Source organism: Mirounga angustirostris, unplaced genomic scaffold, assembly GCF_029215605.1.
Source record: "Mirounga angustirostris isolate CCGP_5_RB_7025 unplaced genomic scaffold, mMirAng1.0.hap1 SCAF_1, whole genome shotgun sequence".
In the NCBI taxonomy this organism is placed as follows: Eukaryota; Metazoa; Chordata; class Mammalia; order Carnivora; family Phocidae; genus Mirounga; species Mirounga angustirostris.
This window is the reverse complement of record NW_026991709.1, coordinates 190,730,643-190,749,099: the sequence shown is the minus strand read 5'-3', so window position 1 is coordinate 190,749,099 and position 18,457 is coordinate 190,730,643. Positions and strand designations below refer to the sequence as shown.

General features: G+C 37.1%; 1 protein-coding gene across 5 annotated transcripts in view; it reads right to left on the bottom strand.

Moving 5' to 3' along the window:
- Window positions 1-259: 259 nt before the first annotated feature.
- DENND6A (DENN domain containing 6A) overlaps window positions 260-18,457 on the bottom strand; it is a 57,766-nt gene continuing 39,568 nt past the window's right edge. For all 5 annotated transcript variants that reach the window (XM_054504679.2, XM_045862127.3, XM_064594695.1 and 2 more), the window contains 8 exons: window positions 7,745-7,810; window positions 7,571-7,635; window positions 6,913-7,002; window positions 4,969-5,022; window positions 4,754-4,863; window positions 4,229-4,331; window positions 2,992-3,066; window positions 260-2,537 (listed from right to left, as the gene is read on the bottom strand). In XM_054504679.2, coding sequence (XP_054360654.1) covers window positions 2,406-2,537; window positions 2,992-3,066; window positions 4,229-4,331; window positions 4,754-4,863; window positions 4,969-5,022; window positions 6,913-7,002; window positions 7,571-7,635; window positions 7,745-7,810 — 695 coding nt within the window. In that variant the 3' untranslated portion in view covers window positions 260-2,405. The remainder of the gene's footprint in view (window positions 2,538-2,991; window positions 3,067-4,228; window positions 4,332-4,753; window positions 4,864-4,968; window positions 5,023-6,912; window positions 7,003-7,570; window positions 7,636-7,744; window positions 7,811-18,457) is intronic.

The following is an 18,457-nucleotide window of genomic DNA, read 5'->3' as shown; positions in this document are numbered from 1 at the left end:
AATCCAGCAAGAGCTACCTACATTATTAAGCTAAAATTTTTTCATCAGAACATTTCAGATGTGAAGTGAAATCACTTCATTGACCTGTTAGTACACTGGACTGCTGTTCACTTGTTCATAGTAAAAAGAAGGTTTTCACTTGAATTTTTAAAAATAAGTTGGGAAGTAAAAGGAATCTCATAATGCACAAGTTTCATTTATTATGCATTTTCTCCAGCATTCCAACCTTACTGAGAAATAACACAAGACATCCAAGTGCTTTAAAATCCAAGGCCTTTAATTCATTTTTCAGTAATGACCACAAATGCCTTCACAAAACTTCTTTTTCACAAAAACAGAAGGCACTAGGCATTACATAACACCCTGAAAGCAGTGATTCCCTCTGATGCTGGTGGAGATAAACATTAAACGGCAGGTTTTAGGTCTTAATGTCCCCTCAAAAAAAAAAAAAGGACAACACTGAAAATCACACACAAAAACTGTTACCAGTCTTTCTCAGATTCCCAATGCAATTTTAAGTTAATTTTAGAAGTACATAATTTGAAATTAATAGGTAAACCAGGTAAGTATGATATGGTTTTCAACATGTGTTAGGTTTTAGTTAAATACAGTAAATAGGAAGATACTGTTATTATGCTACTTGGCATCCTTTGCTACTCCGTAGCTGTGCAAAATAAACTTGAAATGATACATCCTGTAGTGGTATAATTTAAAAGATCCTTGATATGACACTAACAACTTTCAAATTCTGGTCACAAACTGCATATAAATTGTAAGATTATTAAAATACCCCTTTTTGAAAAAGAATAAGATGACCATTTATACCTAAATAAGGTTTCCCAGAAAGATATGAAATACTCTAGCGTATAAAAGTAGTTGCCCCTTTTCCATAAGGACAATGTTGTTTCATAAAATAACTCATATGATCCAAGGCAAATGATTTCTTTCAAATACCATATTCTCTCGATGACTTTGAGGTTTGCTGCTTCAAGAGACTATATGCATGAGAAAAGGGCACATTTGGGTATACTACCACAGTTACAAACACAAAGAGGCTTTCTGGGTCAGGAGTGCCCTTAAGAGTTGCATGAACAGGAAACAAGAGACAGCTTCTGAAGCCATTTCTTTTACAAACACATACAACTAAATTTGGTTGCTGAGAGGGTGATTCAAGACACAGCTATTTACATATGTGCTATGTCATGTGTGGCTATTTTAAATAGTGGCTTCTGGAGGACACTCCTATTCAAACACAAACCAAGCAACCTTATTCTACCAAACCACAATCTTCTATTTTTGGCAAGGTGGTATTGTTCAAACAAAACAGAAACAAACAAAACAACGGCAACAACAAAAAACGAGCTATAACAGTGATTTAGGCAGAAGTCCCCACGTCTGACAACAGTAGGGAAAATGTTCTGAGAAATATTAATTTTGGGGGAAAAAACCCTACCAAACAAATAATGCTGAAAACTAATCTTATAATCACTTACGTGACTATAACGTAAAACGTTTATGAATGCCTTTGAAATGAGAATAGTTCAGTTTAAAAAATAGCTGATTATGAGGTTTACAATTAGAATGTCTCTAAAAAAACATCCAAGCTAATTAACTTAAACAGGTTCAACTAGTAAGTGGTAAGAAGAAATAAACTCTTCCATAATTAATATTAGATTCTTTCTTGCCTTTGGAGAAACTGGTAACATTAAACTTGAAATGATATAGAATATAATGAAATGAAACCTACATGACAACTAAAAACAAAACAAAACAAAACAAAAAACCACACCAGGGCACTACTAATAAACATGATGGGAGGCAAGAAAGGTATCTTTAAGCAGTGATTACTCAGAAGAATGCCTTATAAAATTACGTATCATAATCAAGTTAAGAAAAAGCTTCAAGACTAGCAGCTGAGCTTTGTGAAACATGTTGGACAACAGAAGGCACTACGAAAGCATTAATTACTTCTAACTACCATCGGACAGATTAGTCTTCTTCTTCTTAAGAAGCTAGCCAGTGTGAATGTTATTTTTATATCCCCCTGAGTTTTAACATGATTGGGCAGAGCAGCACCAATTTAAAAAAATATCTGCAATGCCAGCACTGCAGTTTGGAATCACTTATACTGATGGCCCCACAGGTCTCTCATAAGAGCACTTTAGAACATGATTAAAAATATAGAAATGCCTTTCGGTGTTTCAGTATTAAAGTGGAACCACCACAGTATCCATTTTTAAAAATAATGCACTAAAAAGGTCTGTTTAGTCAGTATAGTCTTTCCATCCTGTAGCTAGCATTCACGGCTATTTTCCACGCTGAGACATCTCCTTTGTGCGTTGGGCTGAAATGTCAGTATGCTTCACGGTGCACAATCCTTTTTGGCTGGAAAATCCTAGCAAATGTCATGTCATGTCCGTTTTGAGCAGTATGCCTTGTAGGTCCTCTGGCAATGCTAAGATAATTGCATCTATGTGTGTCCGTAACTTTTCCATAGTGTCAGGTTTCACAGGTAAATGCTCTCGATCAGCCTGCAACTACAGAAGGAACATTTGGAAGCATTTAATATTAATACACTGTATTCTCTAAATGAACAATTTTAATGGTCTAATGATTTGGAAAATTCAAACTTACACTAGAATTTAGAGGAACTGTAAAAAAGCAAACAACATGCCATTTAAACAATATATTGCTGAGCTCATAAAAGACTTCTATGTAAATTAATAGATAATACCTATAGATACCATGTGGTATTAAATATAAGTGACAATGTTTTTTGTAGAGCTCATTAGACTCCCTGTAAATACTTTTAAAATAATACGGCATCACTGTGATCTGCTTGAGTGACCAAGTATTCTCAGTCAGATCTACCATCAATTGACCAATCTTAAGTGCTCTCATTTAAAAAGCTCCTTCTGCAACACATCATGAACGGTCACCTCAAATATGAGGAAAATATCTTCATGGATCTTTGCTGTTTTGGCTACATACCAGCTTATTTTTTAGCTTCAATACAAGGTCTACTGTTTCTACTTCTGTGTGTTTCTGGGTCCAGAGAAGTAAATCCTACAAGAATAAACAAATCCCAAATCAGTAAATACTCAAAATATGTTTCAAACTGCTCTATTTTAACAGGCAAGGCTACTGAGCAGGAAGGATAGGAAGGAAAAAGAAAACAGAGTATGTAACTCAGATACAGCATTACAGTACAGGAATAATACTCCACATGACATTCTAACATTAATTAGATAATTTTTGACATTAGCTAGAACAACCGTCTAATAGTTGGGAAATAAAACAATGTAAGAAACTCCTTTCTGAGATAGCCCTTTTAGATCAACGAAAAAATTACAACTCCAAGTATAATACTAATCCCCATCCTTACTAAGTAGTAAGTACCTTAATTTATAAGGAACATTAACAAATTAAGACAACCGTGAACATGAATCTATTACTGACTGTAAACTTTGACATCTACAAACAAGCTTTTCCTCGGCTTATTTGTGGTTGCCTTCATTGTATTCCTTCTCTCACAACCATAGTCACTGGGAGTTTATGATTAGAAAGTTCACTTCAAGGCTAGCCCATCTCAAGCTAAATAAAGATGAAACTATTCTTTATATTTTCACAAGGAGCTCAATTTAAAATAGTCTCGTGACAAACTATAGATTAAAAACAGTCAAAATACAGGAAAAAAATTGTTAATAATAACTGGAAAGATTTGAATCTTGATTCTATCCAGGGGAATGCTAGTAAATATTTAACCACCAGTTCTCTAGGAAAAGTCTCTGGTTTGTAGCATTTGCCAATGTGGTATAATACTCCCACTGTAGCCAATTTCAAGCTACCAACATGAGATCACTGAACGCAAAGGTGGGAAGAGATGTACACAGTTAGCTCCTGTGGGTCAGTGTAAGCAGGGCTCTAGCTCACTGCTGGCTTCATTACTTAGCAGTGATGTAATCTGAAGCAAGTCACTTAACTTATAATCCTTAGGGGTCTCATAATGCAGATTATAACACCTACTTCAATGAATTGTTGTAAGGATTAAAAGACATTATCCATCTAAAGCACCTACACAGTCCTTGACACACAGCACATGATCTAGAAAAGTAAGGTATTACTTATTTACAAAGTAGTGGATATGGGTATAATCTCCCAGCCTCTATGGATGTTATCTTTATTTTCAATAGTTGTTAATCATCACATAAACACACTGTTTTCTAACCTCTTCGCAAAGAGCTTCTAAATGGAGTGCCTCCAATTTCTGGGTCATTTCCTTCCGCCGGGTCTTGAACCAACCATCAAAATTTGGAGATTTCAGAAAATGCCTATAAAAATAAATTTTAAAAAAGCAAAGTTTGATTATGACTTACTTCCTCTCCTCAATACCTTTCCTACCAATAGCTTGGAGAACCATGTGAAACAATGGAATTTTTATTTATTTATTTATTTGAATTTTTTTTTTTTAAGTAAGTTTAAGTCCAGTTTTTTTTTTTGTTTTTTTTTTAAGATTTTATCTATTTATTTGACAGAGAGAGAAAGCGAGACAGGAACACAAGCAGGGGGAGTGAGAGGGAGAAGCAGGCTTCCTACCAAGCAGGGAGCCCAATGTGGGGCGCGATCCCAGGAGCCTGGGATCATGACCTGAGCTGAAGGCAGACACTTAACGACTGAGCCACCCAGGCGCCCTATTTTGTTTTTAAATAAAGCTCTACAGATGGGTGAAAAAGAAGGAAAAAAAAAGACCAACCGGTAAAGTCCAATCCAATCGCCTTTTATTCTAGAGGTCAGCTGAGGTCCTGTTTTCTCAAGTGTCTTCATAAATTCTTCTGGAAGGAACTGTCTTAATTGGGGTGGACTCTAGAAATTAGGACATACTGATTTAAAAATTAGAAATGGCTATACTCCCAGGAGCTAATTACAGTTAGAGAACTCAAATTAGAATTTAACTGAATAAAGTTATACCTTCCATGGAGAGATACTTTTCTGCAAAGGCATCAAGCTTGCCACATATCTTTCCTGAAACCAAAAAAAAGTTAATCAAAGTTAGGCATTCTTTTTTTTTTTTTTTTTTTTTAAGATTTTATTTATTTATTTGACAGAGAGAGAGATAGCGAGAGCAGGAACACAAGCAAGGGGAGTGGGAGAGGGAGAAGCAGGCTTCCCGCCGAGCAGGGAGCCCGATGTGGGACTCGATCCCAGGACCCTGGGATCATGACCTGAGCCGAAGGCAGACGCTTAACGACTGAGCCACCCAGGCGCCCCATTCTTTTTTTTTTTAAGATTTTATTTATTTGTTTATTTGAGAGAGAGAGAGCGCGCGTGCAAGGGAGGGGAAAGTGAGAAGAAGGAGAGAGAGAATCCCAAGCAGACTCTTCGTTGAGCACAGAGCCTGATGTGGGGCCCAATTCCATGACCCTGAGACCACGACCTGAGCCAAACCAACAATCAGATGCTTAACCAACTGAGCCACCCAGGTGCCCCAAAGTTAGGCATTCTTACCTAGAGAGTCTTCAAAAACACATAAACAGACCCCCCTTAAAAGAAATGGGTTTATAAGTTTTTCATCATATGCTCTTTCAATGGACAGCAGCAATGCATCACTTCCCATAACGGACATAGCAAAATTTAGATTGAATTGAGAAGTCAGATTTTCAATAAGAATTTAACTAAATCTTAAATAATTCAAGGGACTGCATATTTTTAGTGATAATCATTAACCCTATTGGGTGAGTATGTGCCAGAAAATGTACTCAACATTTTATATGCATGATCTCTTTTAATCCCTGCAACCATCCCGTGTGGCCATTATTACTGGAAAAGAGGCTTTGGAAAGCTAAGTAAGCCGCCCAAGGTCACATAGCCTGAACCTGAATTCAGGTCTACTTCAGTCTATGCCCTTAAGCACTACAGTAAATTCATTTCAAATCAAACAGATTTAAATGGAACAAAATTAATTAACATCCATAGACCAAGAAAGAGTATTTTGCCTCAAAATGTAATAGCAAAGATCTCCAGGTTGCTCCCATATGATATTCACAGATAGATTACATTAATAACTACATGGAATCTCTCTTGGATGCAGTCTCCAGACTAGGACCACATTATGTACTATCTGATACTGTGAGGCATCTTTTAGTATTTTAATATGCTATTCTACTGAATTTCATAGAATAACCATATCATCTAGTCATTTATTCCATAAATATTGAGTGCTACCAGATGCCAAACTGAAGAGAAGATAATGAACAAGACAGATAAGGCCCCTGTCATCATTACTGGCCTCATGGATATCATATCAAATTGTGCTCACGAAAATAGTATCAGAGGGCCACCTGGGTGGCTCAGTCGGTTAAGTGTCCAATTCTTGATTTTAGCTCAGGTCATGATCTTAAGGTTGTGAGATGGAGCCCCACATTAGGCTCTGCGCTCAGCACAGAGTCTGCTTGAGATTCTCTCTCCCCCTGCTCGTGCTCATTCTCTCTCTCTCTCTCTCAAATAAATAAATAAATAAAATCTTTTAAAAAAAGTAGCTTTGAAAACAAAAAAGGAAATAATATCAGAAAGAAGTTCCAGGTTAACCTTGTTTTAAGGTGTAAAATGCAATAATTACATAATATTTCACAATTATCTCATTTAAGATTCACAGCAACCCTGAAAGATATTTAGGAAAAGTGGAATTAGCCACATTTTACAGATAAAGAAAATGAGGGTCAGAGAGGAAGTGACTTGCCAAAGTTACACAGTTAATATTAGAAGAGAGTCCAGGTCTCCTGCAAAGGGTTCTATTTTTAATCACCAAACACATGAGCAGGCAAAACACATAAACTAAGGTTTTTGTGAATGGGGAAAACATTCATATATCCTTCAACAAATCATTAAATTAAACAAATACCTATGTTAACTTACCAATGGAATGATGAAGCTTTGCGTCAGTTCCAAAAAGTAGCGTCGGAGAATAACACTTTGAGCCTCAGAAGGACGTTTCTGTTGTACACCCTTAAAAGAAAAAGCAATGAAAACCTACATTCTAGGGTAAGGAAGAATATAAAACAAAGCATAATTATAGTAGTTCAACTGATACGTAAATACATACTTTTACTTGATTGAAAAAAAACCCTAGAACTTCACCTTCAATTTAACCTTAAGTTCATTGTGCAATATCCTGTGAAAAAAACCCTAAGCGCAAACATCACATGTTCATCCCACACTTAAAAGTATCAGTTTACATTGAATTGTCTTTATTTCACACTTGCTGTGTAAGTATTATTTACATTTTCCAAAAAATGCTAACCATCCCCTGTTGGCTGCTAAACTACCTCATGGAAGAGTCCATGACTTTTTCACTGTAACTCTCAAGTTTCTAGAAAGACTGGCACTGGTGGGTAGCTGCAGCTCCACATTTCAAGCCCATAATTGTTGCTGCTTAGGCTTCTGATTTTTGTGAAGCTTTGGATCAAAAGAAAGACCTCATTTCACATTATCATACATAATGCACATACTCCCTAACTGGATATTGCTTACCTGCACAAGGAAATTTAAATTAATAATATGAGCAAGGAATTACCTTCTGTAATTGTTTTATGATCTCTTCATCTCTACTTAGATATGGCTTATAAGAAGTATAAACTCCTAAGAAGTAAAGAAAATACGGTAAATAATAAGACCCAAGTACCCACATAAGTATATATATATTTAAAAGTTAATAAAAATAATAAAATATAATAATAAAAATCAATACCAGGTTTAGAATCCAGAGTCTTTAGGTTCTTCAATTTTTTCACTTTAACCTGCTTAGGAATTTCACCTAAAGGAAATATCATAAAGACTCATAATTATTCGAGTTTTACATATTACAAAACTGGAATTTTGTAAGATTAATAATCCACTGACTGTTTATTACTCAATCAGGGATCTTATAGCTAAAGTATTCTTTTTTAAAAAATTTTACTTATTTATTAGAGAGAAAGAGAGAGAGAGAGCAAGTGTACATGGGGGAAGGGGCAGAGGGAGAGAAAGAATCTCAAGCAGGCTTCACGCTCAGCACAGAAGCCCAATGCAGGGCTTGATCTCATGACCTGAGCTGAAATAAAGAGTCGGACACTTAACCGACTGAGCCACCCAGGCACCACTGAAGTATTTTTCTTAACATCAAATAATATTCAAGAGTTTATTCCTGGTGCTTTAAAACTGGATAAATGCTGGATTATTATAGCATTACAGAAAAAATGTGTAAATTATATAAAATGGGTATTTGATCTTTCATTAATACCTATCATTACTTAAAAATTTCTTTTTGTCACTTAACTTGTAATTTAAAATCTTTGTGCCAAATACATGAAATTGAAAACCTATGTGCCAAATATTAATAAAATACTCTTGAAGAGTAAATGGAATTGCAAGCAACTCTTACAGTATTCAAAAGTTTTTTCCTGACACCTCCCAAAATTCTGTTTCTGCATTATAGAAACTTACACTGCCACCAGGTGGTGACAGTGTGTGTCACAACCACAGACCTGAGCCATAGATGGACAGGCCTCCTTGAGCAGGTCAGCTGTGAACAATTTGCACAGTATATGCTGTGGTTCTGGTCTTGGGGTCAAAAGAAGCTACAATCTAAACAACCCTCTAATCAGCAGAAAAATGCCTCAAGATAAGCACTTAAAAGTGTCATAAGCACACTAAACAGACTTTTTCTTTTCCTTTCTCCATCCTTCTTCTAAGTGTAAGAGGACCTAAGAACTGAAAGACAATCTACAGATTATCTAATTCAAGGCTCTAAATTGAAAACACATTTTTCATTAAATTGTTATATACATCTAACTGCTAACTACAGTTTTCTGTGGGGGTGGAATTGTAGGAGCACAGAGCATTTTCAGTTGTAATCTTATATTGTTAAAAAATTTTAAGAGCATGTACTATGGTAAAACAGGTATTTCTGTAAATTCTCTACTTTGAAATAATTTCAATCTTACAGAAAAGCTTTAGAATAATAAAGATGATACTCTAATTTTATCAACTGCCCCAATAATAACTTTAAACAGACCCTTGTTAAGAAGTCACTGTCATGTACACAACTAATATTTTCATCGATTCAGTAAATATTAGTAAATGCAAGATACTGGAAATAAAAAAGTAAAACAACTAGCTCCTATAGTTCCTAGTTCTCAACTAGTTCAACTAGTTCCTAGTAAGACAAATAGAGATACATGACAATATGTAGGATATGTGCTGGGATAAAATTATGAACAAGATGCTATGGAAACCCAAAAGAGGAGGCAAAGAGGAGTTAAAAAATTATTGAGATTTCCTAAAGGAAGTGAGATGTCAGCAGTCTTATAAGAGAAATAAAAAGTTATCCAGAAGAAAAAAAGACCTTTTAGGCAGAGTTATGTCCAGAAGCACGAAGAGCATGTTGCCTAAGGAGTTATACATAATGGTAAGGATAGTAATAGCCACCATTTACTCAATCCTTATCTGTGCCAGTCTTGGTCTAAGAATACCGCATGAATGATCGCATCTAATCTTCATAAAGAAGTAGGTTTTATCATGTCCATCTCACAGATGAAGGAACTCAGGCATGGATAAAATTGACCTGGTATGCACCAAAGCTGGCTCTTTCCTGCCATCATCTACTCTGATTGGTCAATGCCCCATTCAGACAGGTTGTTAGCTCCAGAGAACAACTTGTCCAAGGACACACAGTTAACATGCTTGAATCAGGATATGAAATAAGGCGGTCTAAGTCCTGAGCCATCACTCTTACCCACGACACTACAAGGGCAGGAATGGAGGGTATGCTAAAAAGGGCAGGAGATAAAGCCAGAGAGGTATTCAAAGGTCAGGTCAAGAGGAACTATTCAGATGTCTGACATCGCAGTGACCGAGACTGAAAGCATGGGCGTGGAGGGTTAGTGGATGGGGAGTGAGCTGACAGGATCAAATCCGCATTTAACACACTCACTGCCGCCAGGTGGTGACGGTGTTAACCACAACCACAGGCCCGAGCCACAGATGGACAGGCCTCCTGAGCAGGTCTGCCAGGTGCACAAAGGAGTCTGCGGTGGAATAGGAGAGCCAGAGGATAAAACAGAAGCACTGTGGAATACTGCTCCTGGGTAGATATAGAACCTGAAGCAAAACATCTGCCTCAAGGAAGAGAAGAGAGGGAGCTACTGGAGCTCTGTGGAGGAGATAAAACCAAGAGGCTTTGGGGACAGACTACGAGAAGAGCAAAGTCCAGAAACACTCAGGTTTCCAGAATTTTTAAAGTTATTTATTTATTTATTTTAGAGAGAGAAAGAGAAAGAGAAAGCATGTGCACAGGAGAGCAGGGGGAGGGACACAGGGAGAGACGGGGAGAGAATCTTAAACAGATTCCACGATGAGCTCAGCCTGACTCGGGGCTCGATCTCACGACCCTGAGATCATGACCTGAACCGAGACCAAGAGTCAGACGCTTAACCAACTGAGCCACCCAGGCACCCCTCAGAATGTTTTTGATTCATTAGCTGATAGATTTTACTTCATCCATGTATTCTATCTCTTCCCATGTACTAATTCTTATGAGAACATCTCTCATCTTGAATCTTGTGGTTGTGCTTTCCAGAATTCAAAGTAGCTTCTCACCACAAGATCTGTAAAACTTTTGTCCCCTTAGTAAGTACAGAATTAATACATACAACAGATAACTAATTTCAAGTCATTTATCTGCTTCTGACTCCAAGAATCCAAATAGCATGTGTAAAACCACAATGGTTCAAATAAGACTAAATATTTCTGTACTTATTTTGTTTCCTTCTGCTCCAAGTCACAAAGGACTTGCAATTGTTCTATCCACCAATACTGTTTATTAACATATTATTTTCTGAAATTCACTGTGCAAAAAAGAACCAAGTATCAGAGGGGAGAAAAGTTTGGCAGTAGGTTTCATATATTCTTTATATTCAATATGTTCTGGGTAATAATGAAGATAGGTTGCAACCATGTCTGTCTTTTTAAAAAGGGAAAGACAAAAATAAACCCATGCAGCAATCTTCACTCACACAATTCCCCTCTGATGCACTGGATTTCATCAGGTGTAAGATGCATACTGATCTCTAACCCTAGTCATCATCATTGTTACACTGTAGTATGTAATAAAGAAAATTAATCATGAAGATACATTGCCTATTACAAAAAAATTTTTTTTAATGAATATTTGTCAGATGGCTTTGGAAAAAAAAACCAGGTGTCTGCAATGAACCCAAGTCCCATCATTACAGATATTTATTTTAATTAAAAATACTTATTCAGGGGGTGCCTGGGTGGCTCAGTTGGTTAAGCGTCTGCCTTCGGCTCAGGTCATGACCCCAGGGTCCTGGAATCAAGCCCCATGATGGGCTCCCTGTTTGGCGGGGAACCTGCTTCTCACTCTCCCTCTACTGCTCCCCTTCTGCTGCTCCCCCTGCTTGTGCTCTCTCCCCCCCAAATAAATAAAATCTTAAAAAAAATACTTATTCAATGTCTGTTATGTACAATGCACGTTAGAGAGGGGTATTTAACATTACTAAATTAATAGTCAAGGCTACAGCACCTCTGTATATGGGCATTAGAATCTTCCACATTTAGGCCAAATATTTTACCTTTAATTTCTGGTCAGAAATTATCAGTTTAGGGGCGCCTGGGTGGCTCAGTCGGTTAAGCGACTGCCTTCGGCTCAGGTCATGATCCCGGAGTCCCAGGATCGAGTCCCGCATCGGGCTCCCTGCTCGGCAGGGAGTCTGCTTCTCCCTCTGACCCTCCCCCCTCTCATGTGCTCTCTCTCTCTCTCTCATTGTCTCAAATAAATAAATAAAATCTTTAAAAAAAATTTTAAAAAATATTAAAAAAAAAGAAATTATCAGTTTATAATTTGATCCAGTATACGCTAATAGAATTAGTTTCGCTTTGAGGAATATTTGTTAAGTACCATCATCTTAACATTATATTTCTCCATTTAACAGAATTTGGAACTAAAACTAGGTACAATCCAGAAGAAATAATCCTTTTATATCAGGAGAAATGATCCCTCTACAGGGTTAAAACTAAATGTATACTTCTGGTAAAGTTATGAATCTCAGCTTTGCTGTGCCTTCCCTGCTGATCCTGCAGAAGATACTCTTTCTGCAGTTTTACTGACCCTCTCAGATAGTCTTGAATTTTCAAAGACAGAAGAAGGGCTGTTGTGTTTCATAACTTGTGCAGCATATGCAGTGGTCCTGGCCTTGAGATCAATAGGCAGAAAAATGCCCCAAGATATATATCCAACACTCATGAATTAAAAGATAAATGGATTGGGGCACCTGGGTGGCTCAGTCGTTAAGTGTCTGCCTTCGGCTCAGCCTGCTTCTCCCTCTCCCACTCCCCCTGCTTGTGTTCCCTCTCTCGCTGTGTCTCTCCTCTGTCAAATAAGTAAATAAAATCTTAAAAAAAAAAAAAAAGATAAATGGATTTTCATGAATATGAAACCAAAAGCAGAGGCAATAAAAGAAAATACAGATAAATTGGACTTCACCAAACTTAAAACTTTTGTGCATCGAAGGACACTACCAATGAGAGAATGACAAGACAACTCATGGAATGGGAGAAAATATTTACAAAGCATTTATCTGATAAGGGATTGGTATCTAGAATATATAAAGAACTCTTAACATCTCAACAATAACAAAACAACATGATTAAAAGACAGGCAAAGGACTTGGAAAGATAATTCTCCAAAGAAGTTATTCAGATGGCCAATAAACACATGAAAAGAAGCTCAACATTACTAATCGTTAGGGAAATGCAAATCAAAACCACAGTAAGATACTATCTCACACCCATTAGAAGGGCTACCATAAAAAAAAAACACCAAAAAATAACAAGTGTTAGCAAGGATGTGGAGAAACTGATACCCTTGTGCACTGTTGATGGGAATGGAAAATAAAAACAGTATGGCAGTTTCTCAAAAAATTAAACACAAATGGCTATGTGGTTCAGCAATCCCACTTTTGTGGATACATACTCAAAAGAAATGAAAGCAGGGACTTAAAGAGGTATCTCTACACCCATGTTCATAGAATTATTATTTGCAATAGCTCAAAGGTGGAAGCAACCCAAGTGTCCACTGACAGATAATTGGATAAATAAAATGTGGTACATGCATACAATGGCATATTATTCAGTCTTAAAAAGGAAGGAAATTCTGACACATTACAACATGAATGAACCTGGAGGACGTTATACTAAGCGAAATAAGCCAGTCACAAAAGGACAAGTAGAATTCGACTTATATGAAATACTTGAGTAGTCAAATTCATATTGACAGGAAGTAGACAGGTAGCTGCTAAGGGCTAGGGCGGGGTGAGTGGAGAAAGAAGTGGATAGTAAGTTATTGTTTAATGGCGCAAGAGTTTCAATTTTGCAAGATGAAAAGAGCACTGTGAGTGGATGGTGGTGATTATAGTGCAACAATGTGAATGCACTTAATGCCACTGAACTGTACACTTAAAAAATGGTTAAGATGGTAAATATCGTGTTATGTGCTTTTTACTGCAATTTTTTTTTTAAAGATTTTATTTATTTATTCATGAGAGACAGAGAGAGAGAGAGAAGCAGAGGGAGAAGCAGGCTCCCAAGGAGCACGGAGCCCGATGCGGGACTCGATCCCAGGACCCTGGGACCATGACCCGAGCTGAAGGCAGACGCTTAACTGTCTGAGCCACCCAGGCGCCCTGCAATTTTTTAAGATTTTATTTATTTATTTGCCAGAGAGGGAGAGCACAAGCAGGAGGAATGGCAGGCAGAGGGAGCAGCAGACTCTCCGTTGAGCGGCGAGCCCGACGCGGGACTCGATCCCAGGACCCTGGGATCATGACCTGAGCCAAAGGCAGTCACTTAACTGACTGAACCACCCAGGTGTCCCACCACAATTTTTTTTTTAAAGGAATGAAATTCTTCTGCATGATACAACATAAGTGAACCTTGAAAACAGTGAGATATGCCAGACACTAAAGGGCAAATATTACATGATTCCACTTATATGAAATATGTAGAAGAGTCAACTTTATAGAAACAGAAATTATAAGTTACCAGGGACTGAGGGATGCAATAATTGGGGAGCTATTGTTTAATGGGTTTTGGATTTGGGTGAACTAAATCCAAATCCTTCTGCTTGGGATTACGAAGAAGTTCTGGAACTGGATAGTGATGATGGATGCACCTTATGAATATACTTAATGCCACTGTGTTAGTTTTTTTAAATTTTTTTTTAAATTCAATTTAATTAATATAGAGTATTATTAGGTTCAGTGGTAGAATTTAGTGATTCATCAGTTGTATATAACACTCAGTGCTCATTACATCAAGTGCCCTCCTTAATGCCCATCACCCAGTTACCCCATCTCCCCACCCACCTCCCCCTGAGTGAACTAAATCCAAATCCTTCTGTTTGGGATGATGAAGTTCTGGAAATGGATAGTGGTGATGGTTGCACACTATCAATATACTTAATGCCACTGTATTATTTTTATGTGAATTAGATACTTAAAACTAGTTAAAATGGTAAATTTTAGGTTATGTATATTTTACCACAATAAAAACAACTTTTAAGATAAGTGGGGAAAAGTATCATAAACACACTAAACTTAATGAAATTTTGCACTTCTGTTAAGAATTGTGCTCACATAAGACCTACCAGTCCCAGAAACAGTCAGACACTAAAGTCTTGCCCCAAATTATCAAATTATCCCTGGTGCCTTTGTTCACAACATATTTTCTCCATTAACTAACAAGGACCAAACTGAGGATACTGACAACCTCTAGCATTCACTCCTCAGTGACCACTAAGAATCTATAAAGCATAATGTTTCCATATACCACCATTGCTTTCCTGCAGAAAACAATGATACCTGATGAAGTGGTTCAAATAAGCTGGTGATGGAAATAATCAGAGAGAACACAGCAGCTCATCTCTAAAGTAGGCTGCTTAAAATAAGTTCTAATTAATATTCCGTATCTGGGCGCCTGGGTGGCTCAGTTGGTTAAGCAACTGCCTTCAGCTCAGGTCATGATCCCAGGGTCCTGGGATCGAGTCCCGCATCGGGCTCCCTGCTCTGCGGGGAGCCTGCTTCTCCCTCTCCCACTCCCCCTGCTTGTGTTCCCTCTCTTGCTGTGTCTCTCTCTGTCAAATAAATAAATAAAATCTTTAAAAAAAAAAAAAAAATTCCGTATCTGTCCTCATCCCCATTTGAAAAAGCAATTCAAGAATTATCCCCTCCCCTCCCTCCCTAGGCCTTACTTTTAAATGGTAACTTTACTTGCCTGAAGAGGCTTCTCAGAGTAGCAAGAATATCAGCTAGCAAGACATCATAAGAAAAGAAACTACAGACCGATACCCCTCATGGATACAGATGCAAAAATGCTCAACAAAAATAATAGCAAATCAAATCTAGCAACATATAAAAAGGATTATACAACATGACCAAATGGGATTTACGCAAGGAATATAAGGTTGGTTTAACATCCAAAATGCAATTAATATGCCATATTGATAATGGACAAAAACCACATGACAATCTCCATAGATACAGAAAAAGCATTTAACAAAATTCAACACCAATTCATGATAATCCTCAACAAACTAGAAATAGAAAGGCACTTCCTCAATCTAATGAATGACATCTATGAAAACCTGTATCTAACATCATAATTAGACTTGTATATTGAAAACTACAGGAGCGCCTGGATGGCTCAGTCAGTTAAGCGTCTGCCTTTGGCTCGGGTCATGATCCTAGGATCTTGGGATCGAGCCCCGCCATCAGGCTCCCTGCTTAGCAGGGAGCCTGCTTCTCCCTCTCTCTCTGCCTGCCACTCCCCCTGCTTGTGCTCTCTCACTCTCTCTCAAATAAAAAACAAACACCTTTAAAAAGAAAACTACAAAACATTGCTGAGAAAAATTAAAGACCTAAACAACAGAAGATATCTCAAATTCCTGGATCAGAGACACCAAAAAAACCCCTAAATTTACTGCATATTAACATAATTCCTATCAAAATCCCAGCTAGCTGGCTGCAGAAATTAACAAAGTGATCCTGAAATTTATATGGAAATGCAAAACACCAAGAATAGCCAAAACAATTTTGGAAAAGAAGAACAATATTAGAAGACTTACACTTCCTGATTTCAAAACTTACTATAAAACTACAGTAATCAAGACATTGCATCAGTGTTGATTTTCCACAGAGGTACCAATGAAATTCAATAGAAACAAAGATAATCTTCAACAAATAGTGCTAAGGCAACTGAATAGCAACTTGCAAAAAAGATTATTTTGGACCCTAACCCACAAAAAATAACTAAAGTGGTTCATAGACCTAAATGGAGGTGCCAACATAATAAATAAAACTTTTAGAAGAAAACATAGGAGAAAATCTTTGTGACCCTGGGTTGGGCAATGAGTTCTTAGATACAGTATCAAGAGGCCAATCCATAAAAGAAAAAAACTGATAAACTAGACTTCATCAAAATTAAACACATTTTTGTAGATATCAGAAGTGAGGGGTGAGGGTTAGGGGAAATGGATGAAAGTGGTCAAAAGGTACAAACTTCTAGTTAAAAGAAAAATTAAGTACTGGGGATGTAATGCAGATACATGATGACAACATGATGACTATAGTTAACACTGCTGTATAATATTATATTTGAAAACTGTTAAGACAGTAAATCCTAAAAGTTATCATCACAAGGAAACATTACTTTCCTTTTATTTTCTTGGTATCCATATGAGGTGATAGATATTAACTAAACATATTGTGGCAATCATTTCACAATATATATAAGTCATTATGCTGTACACCCTAAACTTACACAATGCTGTTTGTCAAGTGTATCTCAATCAAACTGTGGAGAAAAAAACACTTTTGCACTTCAAAAGATATCATTAAGAAAACAAAAAAGAAACCAAATACTGTGAGAAAATACTTGTGAGTCATATATCTAAACACAGACTTGTATCCAAAATACATAAAGATCTCTTACAACTAAATAGTAAGACAAGTAACCTAACTAAAAATTGGCAAAAGATTTCAATCAACATTTCATCCAAGAAGATATATGAACAACTCTAAGTAGATGAAAAGATGCTCAACATCATTATTCACTAAGGCAAAGCAAATGAAAACCACTATTTCAAACCCATTAAGTGGCTATAATGAAAAACACAGACAGGATCAAATGCTGGTGGCAGGGATGTGAAGAAATAGGAACTCTTACAGACTGCTGGTAAGAATGTAAAATGAGGGGCGCCTGGGTGGCTCAGTCGTTAAGAGTCTGCCTTCAGCTCAGGTCATGATCCCAGGGTCCTGGGATAGAGCCCTGCATTGGGGGCTCCCTGCTCAGGGGGAAGCCTGCTTCTCCCTCTCCCACTCCCCCTGCTTGTGTTCCCTCTCTCGATGTCTCTCTGTCAAATAAATAAATAAAATTAAAAAAAAAAAAAGAATGTAAAATGAGGGGTGCCTGGCTGGCTCAGTCAGAAGAGTGTGCAACTCTTGATCTTGGGGTATGGGTTCAAGCCCCATGCTAGGTGTAGAGAATATTAAGTGAAATAAGCCAGTCAGAGAAAGATATCATATGATTTCACTCATATGTGGAATTTAAGAAACAAAACAAATGAACATGGGGTGGGGGAAGGGAGAGGCAAACCAAGAAGCAGACTCTTAACTATAGAGAACAAACTGATGGTTACCAGAAAGGAGGTTGGGGGTGGGGGATGCGTGAAATAGGTGATGGGGATGAAGGAGGGCACTTCTGATGAGCACCAGGTGATGTTTGGAAGTGCTGAATCACTATATTGTACACCTGAAACTAATATTACACTGCATCTTAACTGGAATTTAAATAAAAACTTAAAAATAAATAAATAAACTTAAAAAATATTTTTAAATGTAAAACTGGTGGGCCACTTTGGAAAAAAGTTTGGCAGTTTCTTATAAAGTTAAACACACTACTTTACCAATGATTTTATGCAAAAGTTCCTCTACTTAAAGCCACAACCAAGAGCCTCTTTCATTGGAAAAAGATAATAAACAGTAGTCAACTATATTACAATCAATCCAATAGTCTAGATTAATAGGACAAAACCATGAAAACAAATGTCAATATTAAATTAAGATTTTAAAAAATATTTCATATCTTCTCATAGCTAAGACTCTGGTGATTGCTATGTTCTAAATTATCATTAAATCAGAAAGGACACCAGTGAAATGGCAGGTGACTGACATTTACAGAATGCCACTCAGTCAGAAACTGTTTAATCTCCCAGCAGACAAAGAATTTGAGGCTTAAAGAGGCTGTTCTGCATAAGAACACATAGATCTGACAGCGAAGGTAAAGCTACTTGCTCTTTCCTAGATTTCTTAAGGCTTCCAAGGATTTTGGTATAAGATTGAGTCTAATG